At 47.9% G+C, this 25,326-nt stretch overlaps 8 protein-coding genes; 4 read left to right on the top strand and 4 right to left on the bottom strand.

The window, feature by feature from the left end:
• Nucleotides 1-779: 779 nt before the first annotated feature.
• GSTUM_00005894001 (uncharacterized protein) lies at nt 780-1,993 on the top strand (the record flags this gene model as incomplete). Its single annotated transcript, XM_002837981.1, has 3 exons — nt 780-1,235; nt 1,301-1,383; nt 1,453-1,993. The coding sequence occupies 3 exons, from the start codon at nt 780-782 to the stop codon at nt 1,991-1,993; spliced, it is 1,080 nt and encodes a 359-aa protein (XP_002838027.1).
• A 935-nt stretch (nt 1,994-2,928) lies between these two features.
• On the top strand, nt 2,929-4,984 carry GSTUM_00005895001 (uncharacterized protein). XM_002837982.2 has 3 exons: nt 2,929-3,445; nt 3,531-3,917; nt 3,990-4,984. The coding sequence occupies exons 1-3, from the start codon at nt 3,065-3,067 to the stop codon at nt 4,695-4,697; spliced, it is 1,476 nt and encodes a 491-aa protein (XP_002838028.1). The 5' UTR covers nt 2,929-3,064; the 3' UTR covers nt 4,698-4,984.
• Nucleotides 4,985-6,892: 1,908 nt separating this feature from the next.
• Nucleotides 6,893-7,954, bottom strand: GSTUM_00005896001 (uncharacterized protein). XM_002837983.2 has 2 exons: nt 7,824-7,954; nt 6,893-7,768 (listed from the first exon to the last, which is right to left on the bottom strand). Exons 1-2 carry the CDS (start codon nt 7,834-7,836, stop codon nt 7,368-7,370), a joined length of 414 nt encoding a protein of 137 aa, XP_002838029.1. The 5' UTR covers nt 7,837-7,954; the 3' UTR covers nt 6,893-7,367.
• A 315-nt stretch (nt 7,955-8,269) lies between these two features.
• On the bottom strand, nt 8,270-9,871 carry GSTUM_00005897001 (uncharacterized protein). XM_002837984.2 has 2 exons: nt 9,444-9,871; nt 8,270-9,206 (listed from the first exon to the last, which is right to left on the bottom strand). Exons 1-2 carry the CDS (start codon nt 9,717-9,719, stop codon nt 8,730-8,732), a joined length of 753 nt encoding a protein of 250 aa, XP_002838030.1. The 5' UTR covers nt 9,720-9,871; the 3' UTR covers nt 8,270-8,729.
• Nucleotides 9,872-12,055: 2,184 nt separating this feature from the next.
• Nucleotides 12,056-14,117, top strand: GSTUM_00005898001 (uncharacterized protein; the record flags this gene model as incomplete). XM_002837985.2 has 2 exons in its annotated part: nt 12,056-13,194; nt 13,269-14,117. The coding sequence occupies 2 exons, from the start codon at nt 12,056-12,058 to the stop codon at nt 14,065-14,067; spliced, it is 1,938 nt and encodes a 645-aa protein (XP_002838031.1). The 3' UTR covers nt 14,068-14,117.
• Nucleotides 14,118-15,665: 1,548 nt separating this feature from the next.
• On the top strand, nt 15,666-20,106 carry GSTUM_00005899001 (uncharacterized protein; the record flags this gene model as incomplete). XM_002837986.2 has 6 exons in its annotated part: nt 15,666-15,720; nt 15,784-15,848; nt 15,908-16,365; nt 16,429-17,358; nt 17,414-19,784; nt 19,840-20,106. 6 exons carry the CDS (start codon nt 15,666-15,668, stop codon nt 20,017-20,019), a joined length of 4,059 nt encoding a protein of 1,352 aa, XP_002838032.1. The 3' UTR covers nt 20,020-20,106.
• Nucleotides 20,107-21,518: 1,412 nt separating this feature from the next.
• GSTUM_00005900001 (uncharacterized protein) lies at nt 21,519-23,501 on the bottom strand. XM_002837987.2 has 5 exons: nt 23,340-23,501; nt 22,240-23,274; nt 21,917-22,180; nt 21,787-21,847; nt 21,519-21,694 (listed from the first exon to the last, which is right to left on the bottom strand). Exons 1-5 carry the CDS (start codon nt 23,460-23,462, stop codon nt 21,657-21,659), a joined length of 1,521 nt encoding a protein of 506 aa, XP_002838033.1. The 5' UTR covers nt 23,463-23,501; the 3' UTR covers nt 21,519-21,656.
• An 8-nt stretch (nt 23,502-23,509) lies between these two features.
• Nucleotides 23,510-23,915, bottom strand: GSTUM_00005901001 (uncharacterized protein; the record flags this gene model as incomplete). Its single annotated transcript, XM_002837988.1, has 3 exons — nt 23,510-23,530; nt 23,598-23,645; nt 23,715-23,915. The coding sequence occupies 3 exons, from the start codon at nt 23,913-23,915 to the stop codon at nt 23,510-23,512; spliced, it is 270 nt and encodes an 89-aa protein (XP_002838034.1).
• Nucleotides 23,916-25,326: the final 1,411 nt, after the last annotated feature.

A 25,326-nucleotide genomic window follows, 5' to 3' on the forward strand; every position in this document is an offset into this window, starting at 1 on the left:
TAATACCGGGGTCGTAGATGGCCTTGTGCATGGCCGTTGACTTGCCCAATACACATTCACCTTCGGATGCTGGAGTAATAGGCTGCCCCAGCCATTTTACAAGAAATGTGCTCGGTGAAAGGGTACTTGAGCAATAGCAGGGGCATCTGGTCAGCGAAGTCGAAGTCGACTGCGTTGATGCCCACGTCTCCCTGTGTTAACAGGAACCCTATGTTATCGAGTCGGTTCTGGGCGGTATCGAGGTGTGGAGGGTGCTGTTGGCTCCTAAAATCCAATCATTGATGGAACAATTCCCTTTAGAGGATTGGAATAAGGGTGGCCTTCTTATTAATACTACTAACACGTCAATGAATTCTAACCTCTAGGTCTGCTTATGTTATCGGATTCTTGTATTCAATATATGAATACCAGTAATACTGTACTAGTGCAATATCATAACTAAAATGGTTTTACCCAATCTAAGATCTAAGATTATGAGAGGTTGCAAGTAAGTTACCTTACATTACTATTATCTGGTTGTTGTGCAACAATTTTACAATTCAGGTTAGCTCTATATAACATAGACTAGAGTAGGCAAAACTCGCGCGTCCCTTGCCAAGCATTACTTGTGGGAGGACCTTTTCTTCCCCTTTCCCATAGCCTTCTCACTTGTTCGCGAATTTCTGTTAACAAACAGTGCAATAGCTGTCTGCTTGCTATCATACCTCCAATACCCATTCACCAAGGCCACACCCTAAAAACATTTCTCACAAATTCTCCCCAAAATACAAGGTTTAATCATGACATCGAGAAAAAGGCAACACCTTAACAATGCCCTCATCGTTGGCGGTTGTGGTTTCCTCGGTCAGCACATCGTCACTTTACTCCAAGAGCACCACCCAGAATGTGATATATTCGTGATGGACCTGCGCCTTTCCAACACCCTACCCGGCGTCACGTATCTTGAGGGCGACGTCACCTCACGCGAGTCGGTTGATTCCATCCTGAATAAAGTTAAGCCGGAGGTGGTCATTGACACTGTTTCACCTGTACATGGCCTGGGAGAGGCAATCTACTACAAGGTCAATGTGGACGGCACGAAGGTTCTGCTGGAGGCATCAAGTGATGCTGGTGTGAAGGTTTTTGTCTTCACAAGCTCGGCGAGTGTGGTGTTTGACGGCGCGAGTGACCTCATTAATGTCAATGAGAGTGCACCAATTGCTTCGCCGGCAATGGACCCCTATACAGAAACCAAAGTGAGTTTAACACCAAGGATTCGTTTATTGCGTCGAGTATTCACTAATTGAACACATTATTCTAGGCAATTGGCGAAAAGATGGTGTTGGAAGCCAATCGTAAGGGAGGGATGTTTACAATTGCCTTGAGGCTTTCCGGACTTTTCGGGTTTGTCCAATGCCAACCCCAAAAGCCTGGGGCGGAAAATAAGCTAACCTGACGTATATTGGGCTCCAGACCGGGTGACCGTCAACTCATTCCCGGAATGTTGGGTGTGCTTGCACGCGGCCAAACAAAGTTCCAGATTGGTAACAACGAGAACCTCTTCGATTTCACTTACATCGTCAATGCAGCCTGGGCGCACATCCTGGCTACCGAGAAGCTTATAGCGTTGTCTCCGCATACCCCCAAAACACTAGAAACCCCCGATGGAGAGACCTATTTCATCACCAATGGAGAACCATGCTACTTCTGGGACTTTCCTCGGACGATCTGGGCCATTAGGGGCCATATTGCGCCGTTCCATATCGTGATGCCTGCTGCTGTCGGTATCGCTATGGGTGGCGCAGCAGAGCTTTTTGCATGGCTTCTCAATAGAGAGCCAGGCCTCAGTAGGTTCAGGGTTAGATTTAGTTGCTGGAACAGATATTTCGATATTCGGAAGGCGAAACAAATGTTGGGATACCAGCCACTTGTCAAATTACACGATGGTCTCGTGGAAACTCTCAAATGGTTTAATGAGCAAGAGGCGATGGAGGTGGCGAAAAAGGGGCAGTAGATTGAATGAGGGAGAGAAAGGAAATTTGGTAGATTCTCGAAGGCGTTGCTGCAACTGTCTTTTTACCTTTTAGCGATACTACCCTAGCTAAAACATAAACTTTCTACAAGTAATGGATAATGGAACTTGATGATCTTTTATAACTACGATACGATACCTGTAAGAAATGTTTTGTGCCTAAAAGATGGCATACCCGACAGCAGTTTAAATTAATGAAGCCCTGTATGGTCCAAGATGTATTTCACGAGACAAAGTATCGTTTTAGGTGCCTAAGCATTCTTAGCTGTTTCTTAACTAAATTTTATACATGTACAAACAGATACTCCGGTGCCCGGATGTATGACCTAGTTCGATATTAGAGACTTTTTGGATGAAAGTTATTACTGTAGAGCTCACTACTTCCCGATTTCAAAAGTATCCGGACACCTTGGCGAGGATTTGTATGAGGCTTGGCGCCAAGGTATCCGAATACTTTTGAAATCGGCAAGTAACGTTCTCGTAACGCGATCCATCCCGATTCACCTCCTTCCTAATCCCCTAGTGTGACCCAGCGACTTTGGCTCACAGAACTAATAGAATAGGACGAAACCACAAGCCATCTGAACAGATCTTAGTAGGTTTACCTAGGAAATCTTCCTCTTCAGGCTCGCAGTGCTCGGGTAGTCGTCCTTGTGAGGGGTGTCTAAATAGCTTGCGGCTTCCTCTATCAGATTTCTTGCTTTCTCAAAGAAAAGTTGCTCATCCACAGCATACCGTAGAATTACATATCATATGCGGAGCGGTAAATGTATTGATGGGAAAATACGTGAGTAATACCAAAGCGGCTCTGCTCCAAGACCTGATCACCAACAACTGCCACCAATTTGAGCTGCGCCAAGACTACAAGTAAACCCCACTGTCAAACTCGACCGCAAGTCGACTCATCCTTCCCTTCTCCCATACCGGTATTTTCTCTTCCCCATCCAAACTCCACCCAACCTCTATCATTCACCCCCAATCTTTCTAACACTGTTCTCAAGCCCTGTTAATTTTCTCCCGCTATTTTCTCATTACTTTCTCGGAAGGGGAAAAATGGGTGACGAGGTTGCTACCGATATGGCGACAGAGGTTCCCAATCTAGGGGAGAATGTCGTTGAGCCGACTGTCGAGAAGGGCGAAGGAGTCAAGGTTGTGGAGCAGCCAGCGGCTCCTGAGGTTGGAGTGAAGCAGGGAGAGCCCGTGGAAGAGAATCTTGTCGAGGATGCCGTTGAGTCGGCTGTCGAGAAGGACGAACAAGTTAAGGCCGAATCTTTGGAGCAGCTAGAGGATGTAAAAAGCGCCACTGTTGAGGAAAAGGACAGCACGACGGCGGAGACTAAGGAACCACCCAAGTTGCAGAAGAAAAGTGAAAACATCAAATTTGATGCAACTCTTCTCCCGGAATCTGACGACCCAGCGGAGATTAGGAAGCAGGTACAATAAAAAAAACACTCCTTCTAACCGAGTTGCCTTTTCTTTTTTTGTTCCCGCACATGGCTAACACAGCAATTGCATTCAGGTCGAGTTTTATTTTTCAGATTCCAACCTCCCCTTTGACAAATTTCTCTTCGGCCTCGTTGGTAAAGATAACCGCTCAGTCCCTCTTAAGCTTATCCGCTCCTTCAAACGCATGCGCCGCTTCACAAACCCAGAGGCCATCGTCAAAGCGTTGCGTGAGAGCGAAGCATTAGTCATCACTGGTGATATCGGAGAAGAGACCATTCGGCGGAAGATTCCATTGATCATCAACGAGGTTGAAAACAAGGAGGGTAACGTAGAGAGCAAAGATTCCAAGGATAAATCCAACCATCGGGGGTATCAACCCACCCCCCGTCAGGCCTGGGATGCGGACATTACCGGTGGTCGGAAATTCACGGACCTAACCATCCCAAGAAGTATTTATGCGGTATGACTCACCCCTCAATGTTTTCAGTTTTTGCGTGGGGGTGCTTACATACTACCTGCCATGAGAAAACAGAAAGGTTTCGGCGCTGAAACTCCCACTACTCAGATCGACCTCGAAAATTTCTTCGCACCTTACGGACCCATTGCGTGTGTGCGCCTCAGACGGACAAGAACCGGGTTTTTCAAGGGCTCCATCTTCGTCGAGTTCAAGGACGAAGACCTCATGAAAGGATTCATGTCCTTGGAAGAAAAACCCAAATGGAACGACACCGATCTACAATGGCTCACTAAGAAAGCCTACTGTGATGGGAAAATTCAAGACATCAAAGACGGGAAGATCCAACCAACACTACACCCACCCCATAAGTCCCCCAGCAACAAGAGTGGACACCGCGGGAACAACCAGCGAGGGAACAACCAGCGGGGTAGAGGCAAGGCCGGACGAAGCGGCAACGGTGGGAGGGGAGGCGGAAGACACCAGGGTAGCAACGGCAGAAGGGGAAACGGCGGGAAGGGTAGAAATGACCGTGGTGGACCGCCAAAGATCAAGACTACCCCAGGGGGGGTAGATGGGATTCCGCTGGTGAAAACAAACGGGAGTGCCTCCGAAGCCGACGAGGATAACAACAACAAACGCAAAGCGGAGAATAGTGCTGAAGTGCACACGGAAGTTAAAAAGATCAAGCAGGAGTGTGACAATACCTACATTAAACAGGAGTGCGACAATACCCACATTAAACAGGAGTGCGATAATACCCACATTAAACAGGAGGCCGCTTGAACGAAACGAAACGCCCTTGCGCCCACTTTATGGCACTTTATGTACTATAGCTAAAAGTTAACTAACGTCCACCCATGATCGGTATTGGAGACTTGGCGGGAGCAAAGAAACAGAAAAGTAATGACGGAGGGATGAATGTTTTTTTCTCTCTTTTTGCCCTGTCTTAGCTTATATTTCTGGTGTATTTTGATTGGTTTTTTCCTTTTTTTCCTTTTTTTGTATTGTTATGGTCATCTCTCCTTTCTCCATTTCAGTATTCGCCAAATATAAGCATCGTATCGCCCGAATTTTAATTGTGATACTTTACCGGTTATTTCCAGAGTGCATCTTAGACTATGGTCTATCTTCCGATGTGGGTCATTATGTGTCACTCGCGCCAAGGTTTGTTGTCGGGCCTGCAAGGTGTCGAGAGAGTAGACTTGCAAATAAAGGGTGCGTGAGTGACAGGTGGGTAAATTAGAGAGGAAAATAACGGCGCTCGGCCACTCTACCGTACTAACACGACCCCGTAAAACAATCGAGATATAGTCTAATATGAACCCAACATCCAGACCACCGCAACGGTGCAAAACCGCAGTCCTCAGGGGAGGCCAGAAACCTAGAATTTGTATGATACTGTGTTCCGGCTTGTACAGTACCCGCCCAGAACAACTCAGTCAATCAACCCCATCCCGATCACCGGCATAATTCCCCAGCAAGATAACAGTTCCCGCAGAGAAGGAATCGTGCAAGTACAGTACTATGATACGATACTTGTATTGCCGTACACCTCCAGACCACAAAAATAGGCTGCGGACCATCCGACGCGAAAGTAACACCAGCAACCCTACCGAGCACCATACCGGTACATAGACTATCCCCTCTAATAGAACGGCCACCGGACAGGGCTGATCCCGGAGCTCCATTCGCCCGCCGGACCTACGATACCATACGATCAGCTCGTTTGGTAGCGGTACTTTACATTCATGCTCCCGATTCCATTTAAAGCCGCGCCAATCTGAGCCTAGCCCCGATCAGTACGAGGCAATTCCGAATTTTACCTTCCGCCGTCAGAACTCTCTCTCTCTCTCTCTCTATTATCCCCGGCCGGGGGGGGGGGGTTGTGGGAAGCTGGGGTCGGCCACATTGGCCCCTGGCAGTTTCTCGGGGGGGGGAACTCTTGCCGGGGAATGATCCGTCAAGCTTCTGCTGTCTTCAAAATATCGCACTCTCGTAGATGATAATTTTAATGATCTGTGGATGCGGAATTCGAGATCTCGGACTACCAGTATACTACTCTATTGATTTGATTTGATTTGATTTGATTTGATTTTTTCCTTTTTTTTTTTTTTTCTTTCTCCACGGTTTCGGGTGAAGTACTGGTACCATATCATACCGGTGTGAAGTGAGAACTAAGTTGATAGGGTAATGTTTGAGAGTTACCGTATGTGGTTTTTACCTGTGGAATTTCCTGTTTTGTGCATGCAGAAACTCTGTATATAAGCCAGGACACTTCCTTCTTAACATAGTGGGACAAGCTTAACCACCCCTGGATGACAATGATTAAGATATCATAGTGGTTCGTGCCCATCTAAATCAGGTTCAGCTTTATCTCTTTTGTTTCGTCCGTGTCAGTCTCTTTACTATTATTCATCTGGATCCAGGTCAATTCTCCTGCCTCCATCCATTGGTATATCAAGCAGGTCACAGAGCAACTCGGTCGAAACACCATCCAACCAAGGGAAGGCTCATCAGGCCTCCCACACGGGCAGTTAGCATGGTTTAGGTTGCTACTCGTACAGTATAATCCCGTTTACCACATTGGCACAAGCCTCGTAGCTACGGTATCTGATACTCGAGTCGGGTAGTGAGATTCAAAGTTCTGTACAAGCAACCGGTACTGTACAGTACATGGTGCACTTTCTACGCGCGAAAAGGGCAAGTTTTGATGTCTGTTTTCTCGTTTTCTCTCTAGCTGGCACTTACCGTGGGTGGCCCTGGGGTGTGTGTATGATACGGTATGATACTCGGGTACCTTGGCTGGCAACTTCAAGATTGCTTTTTTGGTTGATGGAGAACTTTGAATCACATTGACACCTTGATACCGCACCACTGGAAATCCCTAACCCACAATTTTCTTCTTTCCCCTCTGCACAGTTATGCACATGACATGATTTGCCCTGCTGCGCACGTCGACGCCCATCACACCGCGATACAAAACCGATACATACAGAACCTCCAGCCCAATCAAATGCGCCATTCACAGACCTGATCCCGGTATAAAAAGGAATAACCAAGAAGAAGAGCTACCGTAATTATTATGTCCAACGCCGTAGAAATACTTGATCCTTTTTCCCGTGATAGGAGTGGGGGAAAAAGAAAAGAAAAGCATGCCCGGTAAAGTGTGGTAGATAACACATCCATCCACCGAAGGACCGCGGTGGCGGGGTGGAAGTTGGTATCATACCGGTAGTCGAAGAAGGGGAAGGAAGAAAAAAAGTGTTTTCCCCGCAGCCCGTCGGGTGGGCACTAAACAAGTAACGTTATATCATACCCTACAAAAGACTTTTAAACAACAAGCCAAAACATCGAATACAATTGTCACGATAATACAACACACCACCATCATCACCATTAAGCCCATGGAATACCCCATAATCTCCCTCCCCCCCTGCAATTCCCCATCCCTATCTACATAAACGCCGGCAACCCCTCCCTCCTCAGAACTCCCCACCAAACACCCACCCCAGCGCCCAACACCAGTCCGCCCACGAACGTGCCGGCGCCCTTGGGATTCTTGACGTGCTTCTTGTGACCCCACCAAAATGTGCCCATGTGGATGAGCGTGTAGATGCCCACCCCGCGTACCACCATGGCGCGCATCTCACTACTGGAGGAGAATAGGCCCTCTAAGCAGATGTAAGAAATCAAGGCTTCGCCCGAGGCTAGGAGTTGGGTTAGGACTGTGGAGGTGGGTGAGGGCTTGCCGCCGAGTTTCACGATCGAGGGTGCTGGCGAGGTTAGGTAGAAGTAGGCCGTCGAGAGGGAGATTAGCGCGTTACTGCCGAGATAGATGTTCAGGGGTGAGGCTTCTACTTGTTTGGTTAGTAGGAAGGAGGGGAGGAGTGGAGAATGGAGGGGGGGTACCTGGTAGGGGCATTGTGATGACGATCCTTCAGTGATTCCTTCCTTATGTTCTTTTCTTTGCGATGGTTTAGTGACGACCCTTCGGCCGAGAGAACTTGTTTAAGATGGACGAGGGGGGGGAGCAACAATGGAGGAAGGAAGGAAGAAAGGAAGGATGATGATGATGAGGAAGAGTCTTTATCTCAAGAATTGCATATCGCAAACTACTGGCCCGCCAGCCCTCCTTCATTTTCTGCCACGCATCACTATGGTGAAAAAATTACTAAAACAATCACTTGCATGTGTGTGCAGAAATAGACCCCCAATGGCAGCGGGCGAGTCTTCACCCGTTCGTTTATCCAATACTCGTACAGCAGCAGATTTAACTCGACAACTAACTACCGTGCTGGTACTGACCGTACTTGCATAGCACTACTCGAGTACTGTACACTACTCGAGTACTCGTATATGGTGGTATAAGTACTATTGAAAATTAGACTACTACTGCACCGCGCCCCAGCAAAAGTAGCATATCGCGAAACACGATAATGGGAGTAATGATAACCAACATTGACAACAATAATATACGTTGAGGTATCCGCCCTTCTCCTTTTTTAAAACAAAAAAGAATCCCTAGAAAGAAAAATGAGAATGAATCTAAAAAAATGAAATTGGAAAACTATGCACCCAGTGCCTGTTGAATGCCATGGGTTGATAATTTTCCCTCTGCTTTTTTGTTATTTGTAGGGCGCCCATTTTGTATGTTTTTTTGTGTGGGGTTTTACTAGAAGAGTGGGGGGAGTGGGGGCGGGGGAAAGCAGGACAGGTAAAAACGGATTATGGCCGTTCAAAAGATAAAAACACCGATAGGGAACACAAAAGAGTTATCAACAAGCACCAGTACTTGGACAAGGAAGGAGGGAAGTACTACAATATCCCCCAAACATCCTCGGCAGCATGACAAAACTTACTGCAAGCGACACTCGCCGACAACGAGTAATTGCTCACACCAATCTTCTCATCAACCCACCCATCGGCAAAGTCGTCCTTCCCCTTCGCCATGGCGCCCACAACAACACAGATGCTCTCATCGTCCTCAAGCCCGGAAATATACTCCCGGACATTCATAACGGGCGCTTCCCAAGACAGCGTCACCTTGCGGCAATTCGGCGGGAGGTACTGAGAAACGGGATTCTTAATAACCTTGAGTAGTTTCTCGCTGGAGGAGGTCGACCGGATGGATAGTTTGTGTAGCAGCTGCACCATAAGACCAGCGAAGCGCTTGAATGTCCGGGGTATTCGCACCGTAGGGTTCACCTCGATGAGGACGCCCTTGGTGGATTGGATGTAGACCTGGAGCTTTCCAGCTTTGTTCACGGGGCTGTCTAGTAGTGTGAGAAGGCACTGTTGAAAGCGCAATAGGTTGCATACTGTTAGAAAGGTTGAGCTTCTGACGAATGCTTTTCCTGCGGGGATGTGTGTTTATGGATGTCTGAAATCAATCCTCCTCCGCACTAGCCCTTATTTCTTCCTGTGTGAAAGAAGGGAAAGAGGAGGGGGACCCACAAAATGTGAGGGGAGGGCAATGGGAATTGGGGGAGGCTGAAAAACAGATGGCGGATGGAGCGAATTTAAACGAACCTGATGGAGGATATCTGGCCGAGCGTCACTGATATCCCGACCCATCTTTTTCAAAACTCCAATGTGATCGTCTGAGTTGAGGAGGACGTACTTCTCTCCTCCGTTGGCCGAAACTTTGTGGGTTTCGAGGCATGCCCGTGCCAGGACGACAATTAGCCGTTTGGAATCTCTATCTTCAGCCGAGATGGGAACCGCTTGCTCCGCTGTGAGGCTTGGTAGCGGTGGGAGGGATTGAGTCCTCGGCCGCTTCTTGACCGGAGAGCTCGGTGATGCCATTACAAATTGGATATATCTTTGGGTGTTTGTGATTGCGGGGGATATGACGGCGCGGAATTGGAGGATATTGGGAAACAGCGGAGGGCAATGACTCCTCCCGGGGTTGGGTTGGGTAATATGAGGGGGTGGCGGGTTGTGTTGGGTGGGGTTTGATCGTGGGAGTGGGAAAACGAGGAAGATAAAAAAAAAAAAAAAAAGAGGCAGTCTAAGCTCTCCAACGCCAAGATTCTCTTGCAGTAGCGTTATAACCTTATCAATAGTGTCCGCTGACTTTCTACCACCATCGCTGTGAAATAGAAAAGGAGAACCACTGGTATGATACATCCCTCCTTCCACCCCCCAGAATTATATACTCTACAAGCCTAACATGTAAACTCCTTTTCTCACCATTTTCTTTTACTCCATCTCCCACACTACAAACCTACCGACTCTGAAGACTTCTCGCGAAAAATAGTTAAGAGCAACAGGGTCCAGTTCACACCCTTGTGGTCCTGGCCGTGATGTTCAATGATTATTCCCTGATCGCGGAATATTTACTTCGACTCTCGGGTCTTGTCCCCTCCGTATCTACTAGAAACCCCCAGAACAATCCAAGTCAGCCTTAACATCGCACAATTATGCGGCAGCTGTAATGTGACAATATAATGTCAGTTAGCCGAGGCTCGGGCACCTAAGTTAGCTGTTATCGCACTTCGTAGGTAAAGGATGAGATAATTTGGCCGTGCGGTGGAACCCCGTTTGAAGATAGTTGGGCACTCGTTCTTGCTGCGTTGTACTGTATTGGATTGTGGGACAGCAGTTGAAGAGTACTCCCAGAAAGATTGATCTGGATTAACGCGTAGATCTCCGGGGCCAGCCGGACCTGATCTTCTATGCTGTTTGCCTAGGACGGGGTTCAAACGTTGCGAAGTCTACATTATTCATGAATATCTTTTCTCTCCATCTTCCACTAGGGGATGAATGATCGTCGGGTACAGTACAAGTAGTCCATGTGTTTACTCCTCGGAGCAATGGTAGCAGGGAAGGTTGGTGGAAGGGTACCGGTACTGTACAGTACAGTACATGTAGTTCACCGGATAGAAAATATAGAAATCTCTTATCGTTTGAGTACCTTCTCCCCCCTTTTCCCCCTTACTGCGAAACTTTTTTGTCCACAAACTGAGTCTAAGTGGTCTTATAAGCCCCGTACTGCCATCACTTTGCTAGCTCAAAATAATTAACACTTGACTGATTAGACTCTCAAATCACCCGTTGTCACTCGTGCTATACTGGGTCTGGTTCATTTTCCCTTGCTTCTGGTACGCCATTCCGCACCTGGGAATTACCTTATTCACTCGGTAACTGGAGTGGCGCCTTGGGAAAGTCCTGATTTCCTCAGACGGGCGGATTCAGGTCAATCGTTGGTTAACAGGGGCTTGAGACTTCTTGACAGCAGTTAAAGCGACCTTCTCATTCATTTTATGTTCAGTACAGTACGGTACCGGTACTACCGGTAGGCTTCCTAGGGCCTGCACGGAGATACTCGATTTGTCGAATACCGGTATCACACGGTACCGGTAAGGTGGAAGAAGTGACTTGAGTGGACGAGAAACACCCGCCCCCTATTCGTGCGATATCGGGACATTGGTCAGTCGCCATAAGGTAAGGTGGGATACCGGTACTCTACTATCTCTTCCAAACTATCCAACTATGCACTAGTACAAGTCACGCGCCAGAAGATGCAATCTGATGAGTGACCTTGGTGAGGTTGACATCTGAGTCAACAGAATGCAAGCATGTCAGTTCAACATTGCAGGGTGGTACTCGAGTAACACAGCCATGATACCGGCCCTCCTTTGCTCCAAAAGGAGGAAAAAGAGTTTCAGTGCTTTTGATAGCTTAGCACAACTTGTCTTTTTCTAAGACAAATTATCATACCGTATTCGGAACAACCCCATAGGTTTTTTCCTAACAAGTGACACTGGGCTTAAATTTTCTCGCATGACACAGTATGATACTTGTACTCGAGTACGGTAGAATTCATGTGGGTGATTACCGGTATGACGAATGGGCCAGATCATTCAGGTGTGAAGGGATCTGGTATGGTAGGTACTGTACTCGGGTATGGACGTAAGTGATGAGACGGACAGGGGCTTCACACGATATCAATGCTGGCATCACTCCCACCAAATTAAATGAAAATTTCCCTCTGACGGCAACTGCGCCCGGACTCAAAAACCCCTGTCCGTCCCATCACCTACGTCCATACCCGAGTAGTACTCGAGTACAAGACACCTTGCCCCCTCCCCTGCAGTCAATCAGGCCCTATCTTACCTACCGGTATGATATGATACTTTATGATACTTCTCCCCCGCCCTCTCTCACATCTAGCATCACCAGTTGGCGCAAGGAAAGAGAGAGGGAGAGATAAGTATCTAGTGATGGACACCTCGCAACTCCTGAATCTCCCAACCGAAATCCTCGTCAACATCCTCAAATTCTCCGCGTCCTCCACTTCACCTCCGCCCTACAAAACGCTCCTGAATGTCGCTCTCACCTGCAGCGCCCTCCACCACGCTGTCTTCTGCACAGAAAATGATCTCCTTTGGCGCGAACCCGCGCTAGCACTAGGAATTCCAGAATCCCTTCGCTTGGACCACGTCCTGTACCCCGGAAGCTCCACGCTGCAGAAGCGGCTCTGGCGAAACGTGGTCAAGCTAAACCTAGCTTGGGGTCGCCCATTTCCGGCGAAAACCCCAGTGATACCCAAGCAGCAGAGAGCAGCGAGGCAGCTTCCACCGGTGGATAAGAAGGGAGATTGGTTCGGACGGAGGGTTGTGGAGGTATTTGTCGCGGGGGAGGGAGCCAAGCGGGAAAATTCGTACGTTACGAAACCGGCGAGTGTTAGAGATGATGGCTGTGCGGTATTTCAGGTCAGGCCCCCGGGCGGCCCTAACGGCGGCATTATCCCAGGATTGACGTACTCGCTGTCGGGTGGGCCGAAGGTTACCTGCGTGCTGGATCCCGTGATGGGTAAGCCGAGGGAGGTGATTTTGGGGAATAATAGGTCGCATGGTTGGGTTGCGTCGCCGCTCCCGTTACTCACGGAGTGTGTCACGCCGTTTCCAGTGCAAGCGGGATTTGTGTTTGAGGAAAGGAGCGGGGAGTATAGAGTTCGCGCGGTAGACGCATCTACCGCGGCGCTATCGCATTCTTGGAACTTGGGAAAGAGAAGGCCTGATCGGGTGGTTGCGAATGGGGAGATACTTGTTGCTGTTACCTACGCTCATCCTGATAGTGATGGCAAAACATCGCAAATTCCTAGCAATCTGGTTTGCGTGGAGTCTTTTGGAGGGCAGGAAGGACGCAGTAGGTGGAAGGCTAGGACGTTGGCAGGCTCGAGGATTGTTTGGGAATTCGACCTTAGTATTCGATGGCCCCAGGAAATGAATAGATATACGAGCTTTCCTCACCTGAAGAACTTTCATATAACTAGGTCTGTCTTGAACCATATCTCTGATAACCATGCTCAATTCAAGAACTGCAGCTAATAAATGTCTCGTGACGCAGAACTCATCTAGTTTGTCTGGTCACACAGCACCCGACGGCAACCCTCGGAAAGCTGGTCGGCACAGATTTCTACATTCTAGACTTAGAAACTGGGGGAACGGTAAAGCGCATGAAATTCAGTACAAAGTCCCCATCCACTCTACCTGGCAGCCCCCGAGCCGCCTTCACTACAGCTCTTTCACACGAATTTCTTCTGACCGACACATACATTGTATCCGGGGGAGCTGGAGGGGGCCTATTGGTCTGGAACTATGTTTCAGATGGGCACGAACCTATATATACCATTCCCGATCCTCTGGCATCGGATACCACAAAGCCGAACGGCACAGCATCCTCCCTTCCCCGCCAATGTTCCGCCCTAACAATGAGTGGGGATGGAAGGTATGTCGCAGCGACAACAAGCGACCAATTATGGCTCTTCGATATGGTAGACAAGAAGGTCCACGCTATTTACGGCAATGGCCGCAAGATCGAAGCCAGGGACTACTACGCTAGGAACCCGGCGGATGATTTCCCGGCGGGTGTATGGTGCTGGTGGAAAGAGTGGAGGAGCAAGCGGGACCAGAGCGGGGCAATGACTTGGGAAGAGGTTGATGGGAGTGGAGGAGTTGCGTACCTTACCGGCCTAGACGGGGAGAAAAGGAAACTGAATGTCGGGAAACTGTTGTTCGATATCGCGATTGGTCCACACTGGGCATACCTGGCGTTTGCTATGTCGTTTGGAATGTATAGTTACGTGATATTGATGATTCTGTGGGAAAAGGGTTTGAAAGGGTTTGAGATTACAGGTGCGGGTTAGCCGGGCATGATAGATGGTTTGGGATCTGTTTTGCATTCATGGATAGAAGCTCTATAGCCGGGATAATTCTTAATGTGTAATAATGGTAATTATTATGGTGGTTTTACTAGCTACGAAGGATGGAGAATAATAATTTTGAGAGCAAATACCAATGCCCTGTGGTATTACTTCTATTTTAAGACTACGGGTCGTGCGATACCAATATCATGATACTGTAGGTTTATGCGCATTGGTATCTGTAGCGGGCGGGTTTGATGTTTGTTGATAAGATTGTTTGTTTTGGTTCTTGATTTGCTCATCCGCACTGTGGGGCTGGTTTAGCCATCTGCAGGAGAAGGTGACAGAATGTTGCAAAGTGGAATTCGGGGTCAACACGCGTATCGGTATCCGTTCGACCCCAACCAGTGATGTGGGTTAATATCGACAGCGCATTTCTTGTCACTAACTTTTTGACAGGCCCTTAGATCCTATAACTTCCCCCTTAAAGATGTGCGGTATGGGTTGGAAACACCGTAGGATACACAGTCGTTGATCCTACTGACTGCAATACCGTAGGTCGTTATTATCGTTAGATAATAGTCCTCGTAGGGATCTGGGATCAATCCCTCCCAAGGTTGCAAGTACTGTATGGGAGAGAGTTAATGGTAAGTTAAATTTAGGTTAACCCGCTAGGTTTCAATTAACAGAAAGCTAAATCAAGATCTCGGCAAATTAAGCATTTTATTAACCGTAAACAATTGGGTTCGGCAGTGAGCGATTAACTGTCTTTTTCCTTTTTCCTTTCAAACCCCAAAGCTCAGTCAAAAACCCATCATCAAGTCCGCTTCTATTGTCATGTTCTCTAGCTTCTAAGATTTAATTGAATCTGTCATTTATTGTAATAGCTTATATTTGGGATAAGCGTTGTTCAGGAGTCTTGTCCTTCAGAGTTGGGTAACCTTGTGGCACCGGGGTAGCGTGGGTTGATGGTTCAAGGAGTCCCCCACCAAAATCTGAACGCTTCTATCCTGTGCTGTGACGGAATGGTACTTGTAAGGATGATCAGGGAGGGGCCGTTGCTTTTCTTTCCCTTCCCGTTGTTGTTTGTTTTGACCCGCAAAGACCCTCTCTTCTCTCCTCCTCCTCCAGTTGTGAAAAGCAAAAAGAAAAAAAGTAAACCCTCCCAAAGGCAGAAACAAGTCTCCTCTTCATCCCTCTCCTTCTGCTCTCACACTGCCGACTGGCTCCGTACAATTTCCACCCTCTCCTCCCGTGTAGAAGTTTTCTCCCCTATCTTGCGAGCGTTGCTCGTTTCCTTGCATTACATCCCCTCCTCTACCATCTCCTACTGTTTCTCTCCCGCAAGCATCAACCCGATCTGCAACTCTTGTCCGTTATCGTTCCATTGCACGGGAAAGGAAAATCTTGTCCCCACCTCCTAGATACCCGCCGACAAACTCCTTGCTTGACTAACGAGGGTGGATTAAAGTATACCCCGTTGGGATTTTCCCGGTACGGGCCTTCCAGAAAACCATTGCGCAAAGTCTCTTCCACTCTCCACCTCCTCCTATCGATTCGTTCATCTCATCGCCATTTCATAAACAAACTTCAAAAGCAGGATGTCTGTGGGAGCAGACGTTCCGGAACACCTATTGGTGGTGCTCCGGGGCCATGGTAGGCTTTCCACCGTTCAGGCTTGACTTGCGCTTTTTCGGTTACTGATGGGGGCTTGTGCAGACGTTGATCAAAAGGTTGCCGAGTTTTCGAGCGTCAAGGCGCAGGTTAAGCACTATTTTGTTCAGGTTTGTTCGCTGATTCTTGGTGGATTCCGTGGGGGTTGTAGCTGATGAGTGTTACCCAGGTCGAAGCAATTAATCCACTGTTCGAAGCTTGTCGCATCGGAATTTCTTCCTCTAATAACACACTTTCTCTACATGCCTTGTCGTGCCTGGGCCACTTGATTAAACGGGTAACTCTTCAAGACCAGGCACGTATAAAGCCACAGGTACATCATATTCTGCCGCTCCTCATAGAAAAGCTTGGGGACCAGAAGGACCGGAACCGGTCGATAGCATTGACCGCATTACTTGATCTCTGGAAAACCACACCAAACGAGATTGAACGTGGTATCAAGGAGATGGGATTCAGTAGTAAGAATCCAAAGGCAAGGCAGGAGAGTTTGAATTGGCTTCTACAGGTACACAGTGCTGGGCAAGGGTTTTCCTTCCGGAGTTTTACACCTTTTATGATCAAGGCACTGGAAGATGCCAGCGAGCCTGTGAGGGAAGCTTCAAAGGAGGTTGTCGTGGAGCTATTCAAGTAAGTTTTTTTGTGCGCTTGCGAAGTAGGGGAGCTATCTTTGGAAGCTTATAATTTTGTTAGGAATGCTCCGGATCACGCGAAATCGGATCTTAAACGGGAATTAAAGAAACGCGAAGTAAGGAAAGGAATCGCTACATATATTGTCAACCAGCTTGGACTACCCGGAGCTGGTGACGTCATGGGAAGTTCTGTAAGGTCCTTAGATGGCCACGAAGATGATGGTGTGAGCCGGCAAGGCCATAGTATGGCGGGCAGCATTAACGGGAGTATGGCTTCATCAACATACGTTGCCAGCCTTGCTGGAAGCGAACTCGATACGCTGGAACCCGCGTATGTGAACACGAACCGTGAACTCGAAGAGATTCTTCATGGTATGGTGGAGTCTTTTGATGGGAGAGAATCTGAAGGGAACTGGGCTGCTCGGGATCGGAACATTACAAAGCTCCGACAGTTGGTAAGGGGCAACGCTTATAGGGATTACCAGACAACATTTCTGGCCGGAATTAAGTCGTTACTCGATGGAATTCTGAAGGTGGTCAATTCTTTACGGACAATAGTGGCAACAAACGGATGCCAGCTGGTCAAGGATCTCGCAAAGATCGTCGGCCCTGGATTGGACCCCATGGTTGAAATATTACTATCCAGCTTCATTAAGCTGTGCGCAGGGACGAAGAAAATTACGTCACAGCTCGGGCAAGTTACTACGGCGATGCTGATCGCAAACATCTCTTACCACTCGAAGATCTTACAGCACATGTGGGCGGCGTGTAACGACAAGAATGTGCAACCTAGGAGCTATGCTTCCGGATGGTTGAAGGCTTTATTGGAGGCTCATGTTGATCAGAAGGCGTATATTGAGCATTCTGGGGGAACTGACTTGATTGAGAAATGCCTGAAGAAGGGCATGTCCGATGCCAACCCAGGTGTTAGAGAGGGGATGAGACAGACTTATTGGCTATTTGCTTCTATATGGCCTGAGCGTGCTGAAGTGTGAGTGTAACTGTGCTGGGTCACTTGTTAGAGACGGGCTAACGATCATTGATAGGATGATGGAGGGTCTTGATAACAATACCAAGAAACTATTGGCCAAGGATAACCCGAATGCTCCCGTGACTGCGCAACTTAAGGGCGTCAATAGCTTGAGAGCACCACTGGGTAGAGGCGCTGCCGCCGGTGTGCCAGGGAGACCTTCTGTGAAGGAGGCAATACTCGCGTCTAAGAGAAGTCGGGGTAACCTACGAGCCCAGCCTGAACGCGCTGAGACTTTGGCAACTTTGCCTATGGTTGGCGCCTCGCCTGCTCCGACCACTTCTGGCCTTGCATCTGCTCCTGTTCGACCCCGTAGAGACCCAGCGAAGGGCGGAAATAGGGTAGACAAGCAAACCTATGACGCTGGTGCTTTCGCCCGTGCAGCCACTCCTACAGGGACATACCCATCTACTCGGACGTCACCTCTTGGCACTCGTGGCAATGGTGTGCGGTCACCTACTATGAATTCGCCTCCGAGAATTCATGAACGCCTTGCGCGTGGTATGACACCAGCTCGCCAACAGAGCCCAGCCGCTACCCGGAAACTTACTGTTTTGGAACAATTGAATCACGTAGACTGGAAAGTGAGGGTCGAAGGTGTCATCATTGTTGCCTGTATCCTGGCGAAACGGATACCCCCAAACTACGATGGTCAGAAGATGCCGACGCTCCCGCCAAGTGATGTGTTTGCTCCAACTCTAGCAAAGCTTCTGAACGATCCCCAGCCGGAGGTGGTCGAACATGTTGTGGCACCGGAAGTCTTGGCGGAATTGATCAAGGTGGTGCCGATGGATCAGATTGTTCCTAAAGTGTTACTCCTTAGTGAGGGTGATGATGCTGAGCATTCGCAACCGATTACCTCGTATAGCATTCCCGCTTTAAAGCAATTGATGACAGAATCAGAAGCTACAGAGTTACTGTTCAGAATTTTAACCAGCATGGGTGTCTCTGGGGTTGTCCCTAGGAAGTTGGCGCTTGGATCGTTCACTACTACTCAGAAGCGCAAGATCATTCATGGATGCCTGATTTGGATGAATGAAATCGTGGAATCACATCTCAATGGATCACCCAATGAATTTTTGAGCGATGTCTCCAATTTCAAGCTCTATGTTAACCGGCTGATCGCGATGCTTAACAATACGAGAGTGCCGAACTACAATCCGCTAACTGGACTCCTAAAGAACCTTCAGCGATTGGACCTGGAGGCCTTTGATAAGATTTTGAATACCTTTGAATCGCAGACAGTGCGTGATCTAAAGAAGGCCTGGGGTGTGAATGTGGAAGAGGATGGAGATTTAATAGTTGTTGAGGAGAAGGTTGCGGATGTGGAGCAGGTACTGGGCAGCGTTCCTCGTATTGGGATGAGAAGCCCGCCTCGGAACTTTTCTCCCACTTTGAAGAAAGGTAATTATTTTCCAGAGAGTCCTCAGAATCTTAAGGATGAGGATATCACCATGATAAGCCTTCCTCCGCTTCCTCCTGCGCCTAGGCCTGTCACACCTACACGAGCGAATGTTCAAGACAATGTCACGGATCTACCACCCCTACCCTCTACGCCAGAGAGCAACTCGAAGTCTCTCGCAAGCCAGAATGGAACCGGCCGACGATCTTCTCGTGCGGATGATAAGAATCCGATAATCAAAGTCTACCAAGATCCGGTGATTGAGTCGAATGGAGCTGTTGCTACGAGCACCGGCGTTGATAAGGGGCCGGCCGCCGGAACTGGTGAATGGTATCGGTCAAAGATGAAGAAGCAAATTAGCAATTCCAACCTGCCAAAGACTCCCGAACACTCTTCGCGGTTATTACTCACGCTTATTACCAGACTTCAAAATCGTGAGATTGACACACAAGCCTTCAGAAAGCTAATTGGTATTGCGAGGGAGAACCCCGTGAGGGCTGTGCTGCAGGAGAACAATGGCGAGACATTCCACGACATCTGGGAGGGTGGAAAGGTATTTGATGAGTTGCTTCAAGCCTTATTAGAGTATCTTGAGGACAATTCAATCGATGCCGAGAGGGCGGCGGACCTCCGTGTACAAGGGCTGCTGGTGCTTAAACAACTGCTGTCGAAGACTGCTCCCTATTTCTCACGACACGAGGCGCCGGTTTTGCATACTCTTATCGATCTGAGGGGCAAATACCCAACCCAGTCTCATGTCACTACCGGGATTGAGGAGATTGTCGAGGAGTTTATGGCGATCGTGGATCCCACAACTGGAATCGAAGCGATCCTGAATGTCTCGCTTCCTCGAGACAAGCCCGGATTCCGACAGGCGACTCAGAGTTGGTGCATGAGTTTGACTTGCCTTGCTGCGCTTGTCAGAGCATCTAAGATTGCTTCATTAGAACCTCAGTTTGCAAGGCTGGGCCAGTTAGCTGTTAAGGTTTGTTGTAATCTCGCCCGTATTAATGAATTCGTTACTAACACCCATGCGACAGTCTCTCGACGACGAAGATGCGGAAGTGAGAAGGGCCTGTGTGTCGATGTGTATTGAGATGCACAGCAAGCTCAGAAACGATGAGAGGCTATTTGACCAAATCCTCAAGGGTATGAAGTCTGGCCACCAAAATCTCCTCACATACTACTTTGCGAAGAGGGAAGGCGAGGCAAGAAAATGACGGAAGTTGTCTCCTTGGTGGGGGGACAACATGGAGAAAGGATGGTTTCTCTTCGTTTCTGTTTGAATTTGTTTTTTCTGGGTGGGGTGTAGGAGTGCTCTGGTGGATGGGGCGGGCAAGATAAGCGATCAGGAGACGGGAGTTTAGAACGGACGGAACTTGCCGTGCACTGCTTTTCATGTAGTCTTACTTTTTTATTCTTTTTATTCTTCTTTCGACGGTGTTCTTGTCGTTTTTATTTTTTTAATTCGTCCTGGTGCTTTTTTCCCCTTCTATTTTCTTTTCACATGTTTTCACTCGTTAGGGAATATGGGTTCTGTGAAGGGTTGGGGATAAGGTGACCTGTGGGGCAGGGGGGGGGTATTTTTTCTTTTGGTTTAGCTTTCGGAGGGTTGGAGCAGGTATTCCTTATTTTTACTTTCTAGTTTTTCCCTTCTCCTCTCTTTCCCTACAGTTTTCTGTTATCTACGTTTCTTGTCAAATACTTGCTGTGGGAGCAAGGATTCTATCTTTGTATCGTAAGCGAGTGATATCTTGTGTTGTGGTTTTACTTGCTGTATAAAAGTATTGTTAGCCATTTATCTATCTATTTGCCCATCCATCTATTGCAAGTGCGTTTGTTAGCCTTACGAGAGAGGAATTACTAGGCACAAGCGTGCTGTTGCTCTCATTGGGCTGGGAATACATAAAGAGATCTTTAATGTGTGGTAGTTATATCAATATTGATGTTTGTGATGGTTTTTTTTTCTTTCCTTTCTATTTTTCTTAGATGTATGATTTGGCTAACTGCTATGTAAGCCCTTCGTACTGTTAGGTGTTCAATGTTACCCTCCTATCTCCTTACCTCTTTGGCTGTGTCAAGGTTCCCGATAATTGTGTAACTGCAAGTAGTGGCAAAATTTAGTTACACGATTGATAGCAACCTTAGTATGGTTAAATGGCATCTTTCCATGTTACGAAATATATAATTACTTCTAGTACTTCTTTCTACCTTGTCTTTTGCACATAAAACACAGGTGGTGGTAAAGATTGCTTGCACTTTGAGTAAGTTATAATTTTGTATTCAATGCAACCTGCTTACAGTGCCTGCATGGTTTTACGCTATTAGTCATTACGCCTCGCAGAAGGAAAGGAAAAAGGTTTGGAAAACAATGCCATCTCCAAAGTTATTTAAGAATATATCATCCTTAAGTAATGGGTAATAAGAGGAAATACTTCTGTATTATTTCCTAGTAGGAAGTCCTGATTGTCTTAGCTAAATACAAGAGAATTTTCTAAATATATTACCTTTTAGAGTATGCCTCATAGTATCATACTTGCAATAACAGCTAACATCCACTTTAACTTCAACAGTCATCTGAAACATTTCATTCTCTCCTATACCGTGGCCCTGACCACTCAAGGGGTTTGAATACATCTTATCACAAATATTCTACTATGATGAGACTTTCAACTTGACCCTTAAGTGAGGTTTGGCGAATCTTGGCATTTTAGAATAGTTAGGAAAATAAATTGTCATTGAATTCTAAGCGGAGCTATATAGATGGAAAATACCATTCAATCTCTTTTATTCTAGGGGTTTCAGTTAACCTTAGAAACATCACAAGCTCGAACCAGCCAACTTTGGGGTCCATAGATTAGTGACCCTCGTGAGGATCCTCCTGTCTTTGCTCCGCTGTAGGCACGAGAGGAGAGGAAGAAAAACACTGTCAGCGATCGTTTCTCGGCAGAGCAACAAGGAAGTGTAGGGGGGTTGGGGAAACCTACGATCTAGTTTAATCATAGTGTCAATCCTCATGATGGAAATGCATGCCTCCACAGCAGATTTCTACGTTTAGCAAGTCAAGTTAGATCACTTCAGGTTAGGGAGGAGAAAGAAAGGGAGGAGAAAACATACCAAACTCCGAACCTTACTCATCGTAGGCTCCAACACGCCAGCCTTAACCTCGTCCACAACTTTGCCCTTCATCAAATCCAACCCATAGTTCTTGTAATTCCGCTTCTTGGTCTCAGTTTCAGCGGCGGTCTGCGAGGCAGCATGGTAGGAGCGGAGTTTGGCGACTAGGTCTGAGGAGTCCTTTGCTGCGTTTATGGCCAATGTTTTGGGAATGACTAGAAGGGCAGAGGCGAATTCTGCGAGAGCCAATTGTTCGCGGGATCCCTGTTCACCCTCGTTAGCATGTGAAGGGGGTATAGGAGAGGTAAAGCAGAGGAACGCACGACTGTGGTAGCAAAGTTCTCTAGGTAGATGCTCAAGGCGGTTTCGACGGCTCCTCCGCCGGGGACTACTTTCCCGCTCTCGAGGGTGCGCTTGACAGCGCAGAGGGAGTCATGGACTGAGCGCTCCATCTCATCGAGTTGGTAGTCGTTTGGCCCTCGGAGAATGATGGATGCAGAGGAGTATGACTTGGTGCCCTTCACCAAGATACACTCATCATCTGAGATACGCTCCTGGACAACTTCCTCTGCAGATCCGAGGGATGAGGCCTCGAAGACTTCATCTCCTTCCAGGTTCGAAAGCGAACTGACTAGCGTTGCGCCAGTGGCCTTTGCGATCCTTCTGAGGTCCTCCTTCTTGCAACGGCGTACAGCCATAGCTCCTTTCTCTACAAACGTCTTCAAGCAGAGGTCGTCGATACCCTTGGTGGTGAGGATGACGTTTGCACCAGCGTCTAGAATCAACTTTATCCTCTCGAGAACCATCTCTGACTCCTGCTGTCGGATTGCCTCCAGCTGGTTAGGGTCGTCAACAGTAATATGAACACCTAATGCCATCCTTGTCTTCTGGAAATTCATGTCCAAACATGCGATCTTTGCATTCAGAATCCGCGTGGGCATAGCTTGGGAAGCAACAGTACAGTTAAGAGCGTACCCTTTAACGAGCATACTCTCCGTAGCACTCTTCCCGTGGGCTTTAAGGATGTTGACTGCCTTGACGGGATATTTAACTTCAGCCTTTGTATTAGTGGACTTGACGGCGAGCATTGCATCCACGACCATCTGCGCGAAGAAGTCTGAGTCCGAACCAATGATCTTGGAGGACATGGAGGTCTTTGCAATGTTTAAGAGGGGTTCGGTTCCTAGGGTTTCAACTTTTACTGACATTACTTCTGTCATGTATTTTACAGCTTCGCGGAGGGCTAGACGGTAACCGGTTATGATTGTAGTTGGGTGAATTTTGTTCCTGACAAGTTCGTTTGCCCGACGGAGGAGCTCGGCAGCGATAATCACGACCGAAGTTGTTCCATCTCCAACCTATCCAACCCATAATCAGCATTGCAAACACGGAGGTGATAATGCAGTTGGAAGGGGAACGAGACCTCTTTATCCTGCTGCTGAGCCAGATCGACCAAGATCTTCCCGGTAGGGTGCTCAACATCCAATAAACTGAGAATAGTAGCGCCATCATTGGTAACCGTAACATCTCCAATATCATCCACCATCATCTTATCCAACCCCGAAGGTCCAAACGAGCTCTTGACAATATTCGCTATAGCTTGTGTGGCGAGAACTATTCCAGACCCTCATCAATACCATCTCCCTTCTAACGCGTTTAAACGGGGAGCGGGGTGGATTACCGTTCTGATCTCTAACATCCGACCCTGTAATTTTCTCTCCTCCGAGAACTGCCCCGTGAAAACCTCCATTAGCCCCAGCCCATCAATTTACTCAATGGGGGAGCGAGAAAGACAAACATAAAGTTCCATTGTTTCTCGATCCCTGGAATATTCCGGACATACTCGCGCTGTGGTCGGTTTAGTTACTAGAGAAGGAAGAAGGGGTGCCTGGGTGTTGTTTTTGGTGGGGGGTTGAACTTCACGCCTTGGTGTTTTACTAATGATAGAGCTTTGCGAAATTTCCAGAACACACAATGGAGGGGTACGTGGGAGGCTCATGTTGATGACAAAGCGCCAAGGTAATTCTCATAGGGTATCACTCTGAAATATGTAGGGACCAAACGGTAAGTTTATCTTGCATACTATACGATACTGGCCTAGTCCCCCGATCCCCACAAAAGCAATGGGGAAGAATCATTGGTAGGGGAAAGAATGAACTTGATGATTGTGCTAGCAAACGGAAAACGAAGGTAAAGCCAGTATGGAACATGCTGAAGCCTAGAGCCCCCCAGAAATACCCCCTACGAGGCTTGGTATACATTTCCAGCGCCAGCAAGGAGTGAGCTAGCCACCATGCTAGCCGGTCCTGAGGCCGTCACTGAGTTGGAAGGTAGCGGCATACCCAAACAAAAGCTGGTGAAAGTCCACCAATGCGCTCAGCCAAAAGCATACATGAATCTGCCTGTAACTTTTTGATATATCTCGGATAGTGCATCTGACGGGGCAAGACTTCCCGGCTCCAATAAACACTATGTCTTCTAGGGGGATGCGCACGCCTGAAAGGGGGGTGGGAATTAAAGTTGTAAGATTTCAGGTCAATTGCTGGTGCCAAACTCCAAAAAAACTAGATTTCATCAAGCAGGCCGACAACCTCTTGTGATATAAACCTGGGAACCTGTGTGCAGGTGAACTTTCTGGCTTCAAACAACAGGGCTCCCAATTGTCTAGGGACTTCACGAGCGTGGCTGACACTGGGTAGCTTCTAGCAGCCCGTCCGGTATAGTATCATTGCAAGGCGGGGCCTTTAGCTCGGGCGGCGTGCCCGACAGAGTAAGACAGTTGCTATAGGAGTAGAGGCAGGATAGGAGCTAATATGAGGTGATAACCGGGCGAGATGCTAGACGGTGGGGTATGGTGGGTACGGAAGACATGATGTTCCAATATTCCAGCTCTGCCTATATCTATTTAGGGAGGCAACACATGGGCAACCCAAGTTTGGGGTGTTTACAATTAGAACACAAATCCAGAGTGATGGGTAAATAAAGTGGTGCGCCGCCATAAGAGTTACGATATCCTATACTCGAGTATTTCAGTCTTGTAATATGGGGAGGTGAGTGATCTTTGTTGTATCATATTCTAAGGCATTAAAAATGGAGGGGTAGTCATTAGGGTTTCATGATCGAGTCGGGCCCCACAGGTATCATACAGTATCATACAACAACGAAGGCTAAAGGCGCGAGTGATTGCCAGTGATTTCCATCGGGGCATCCCCCGCCCGGTAGATATTAGCAATGGGAGGTGGTGCCACTGACACATAACTGTAACACTCCACGTGTAGCTGACGCTTAGGCACTATCAATCATAAGAGAGGACACTCCGTTATTCAAGCCCCGCCATTAACTTCATGGATCAGCTTATCTAGAATAAACAAGCACTTCGACAGCCCATCCCCCCACTTGAAAAAAGAAAG

The sequence above is a fragment of the Tuber melanosporum genome, assembly GCF_000151645.1.
Source record: "Tuber melanosporum whole genome shotgun sequence assembly, scaffold_21, strain Mel28".
Classification (NCBI taxonomy): Eukaryota; Fungi; Ascomycota; class Pezizomycetes; order Pezizales; family Tuberaceae; genus Tuber; species Tuber melanosporum.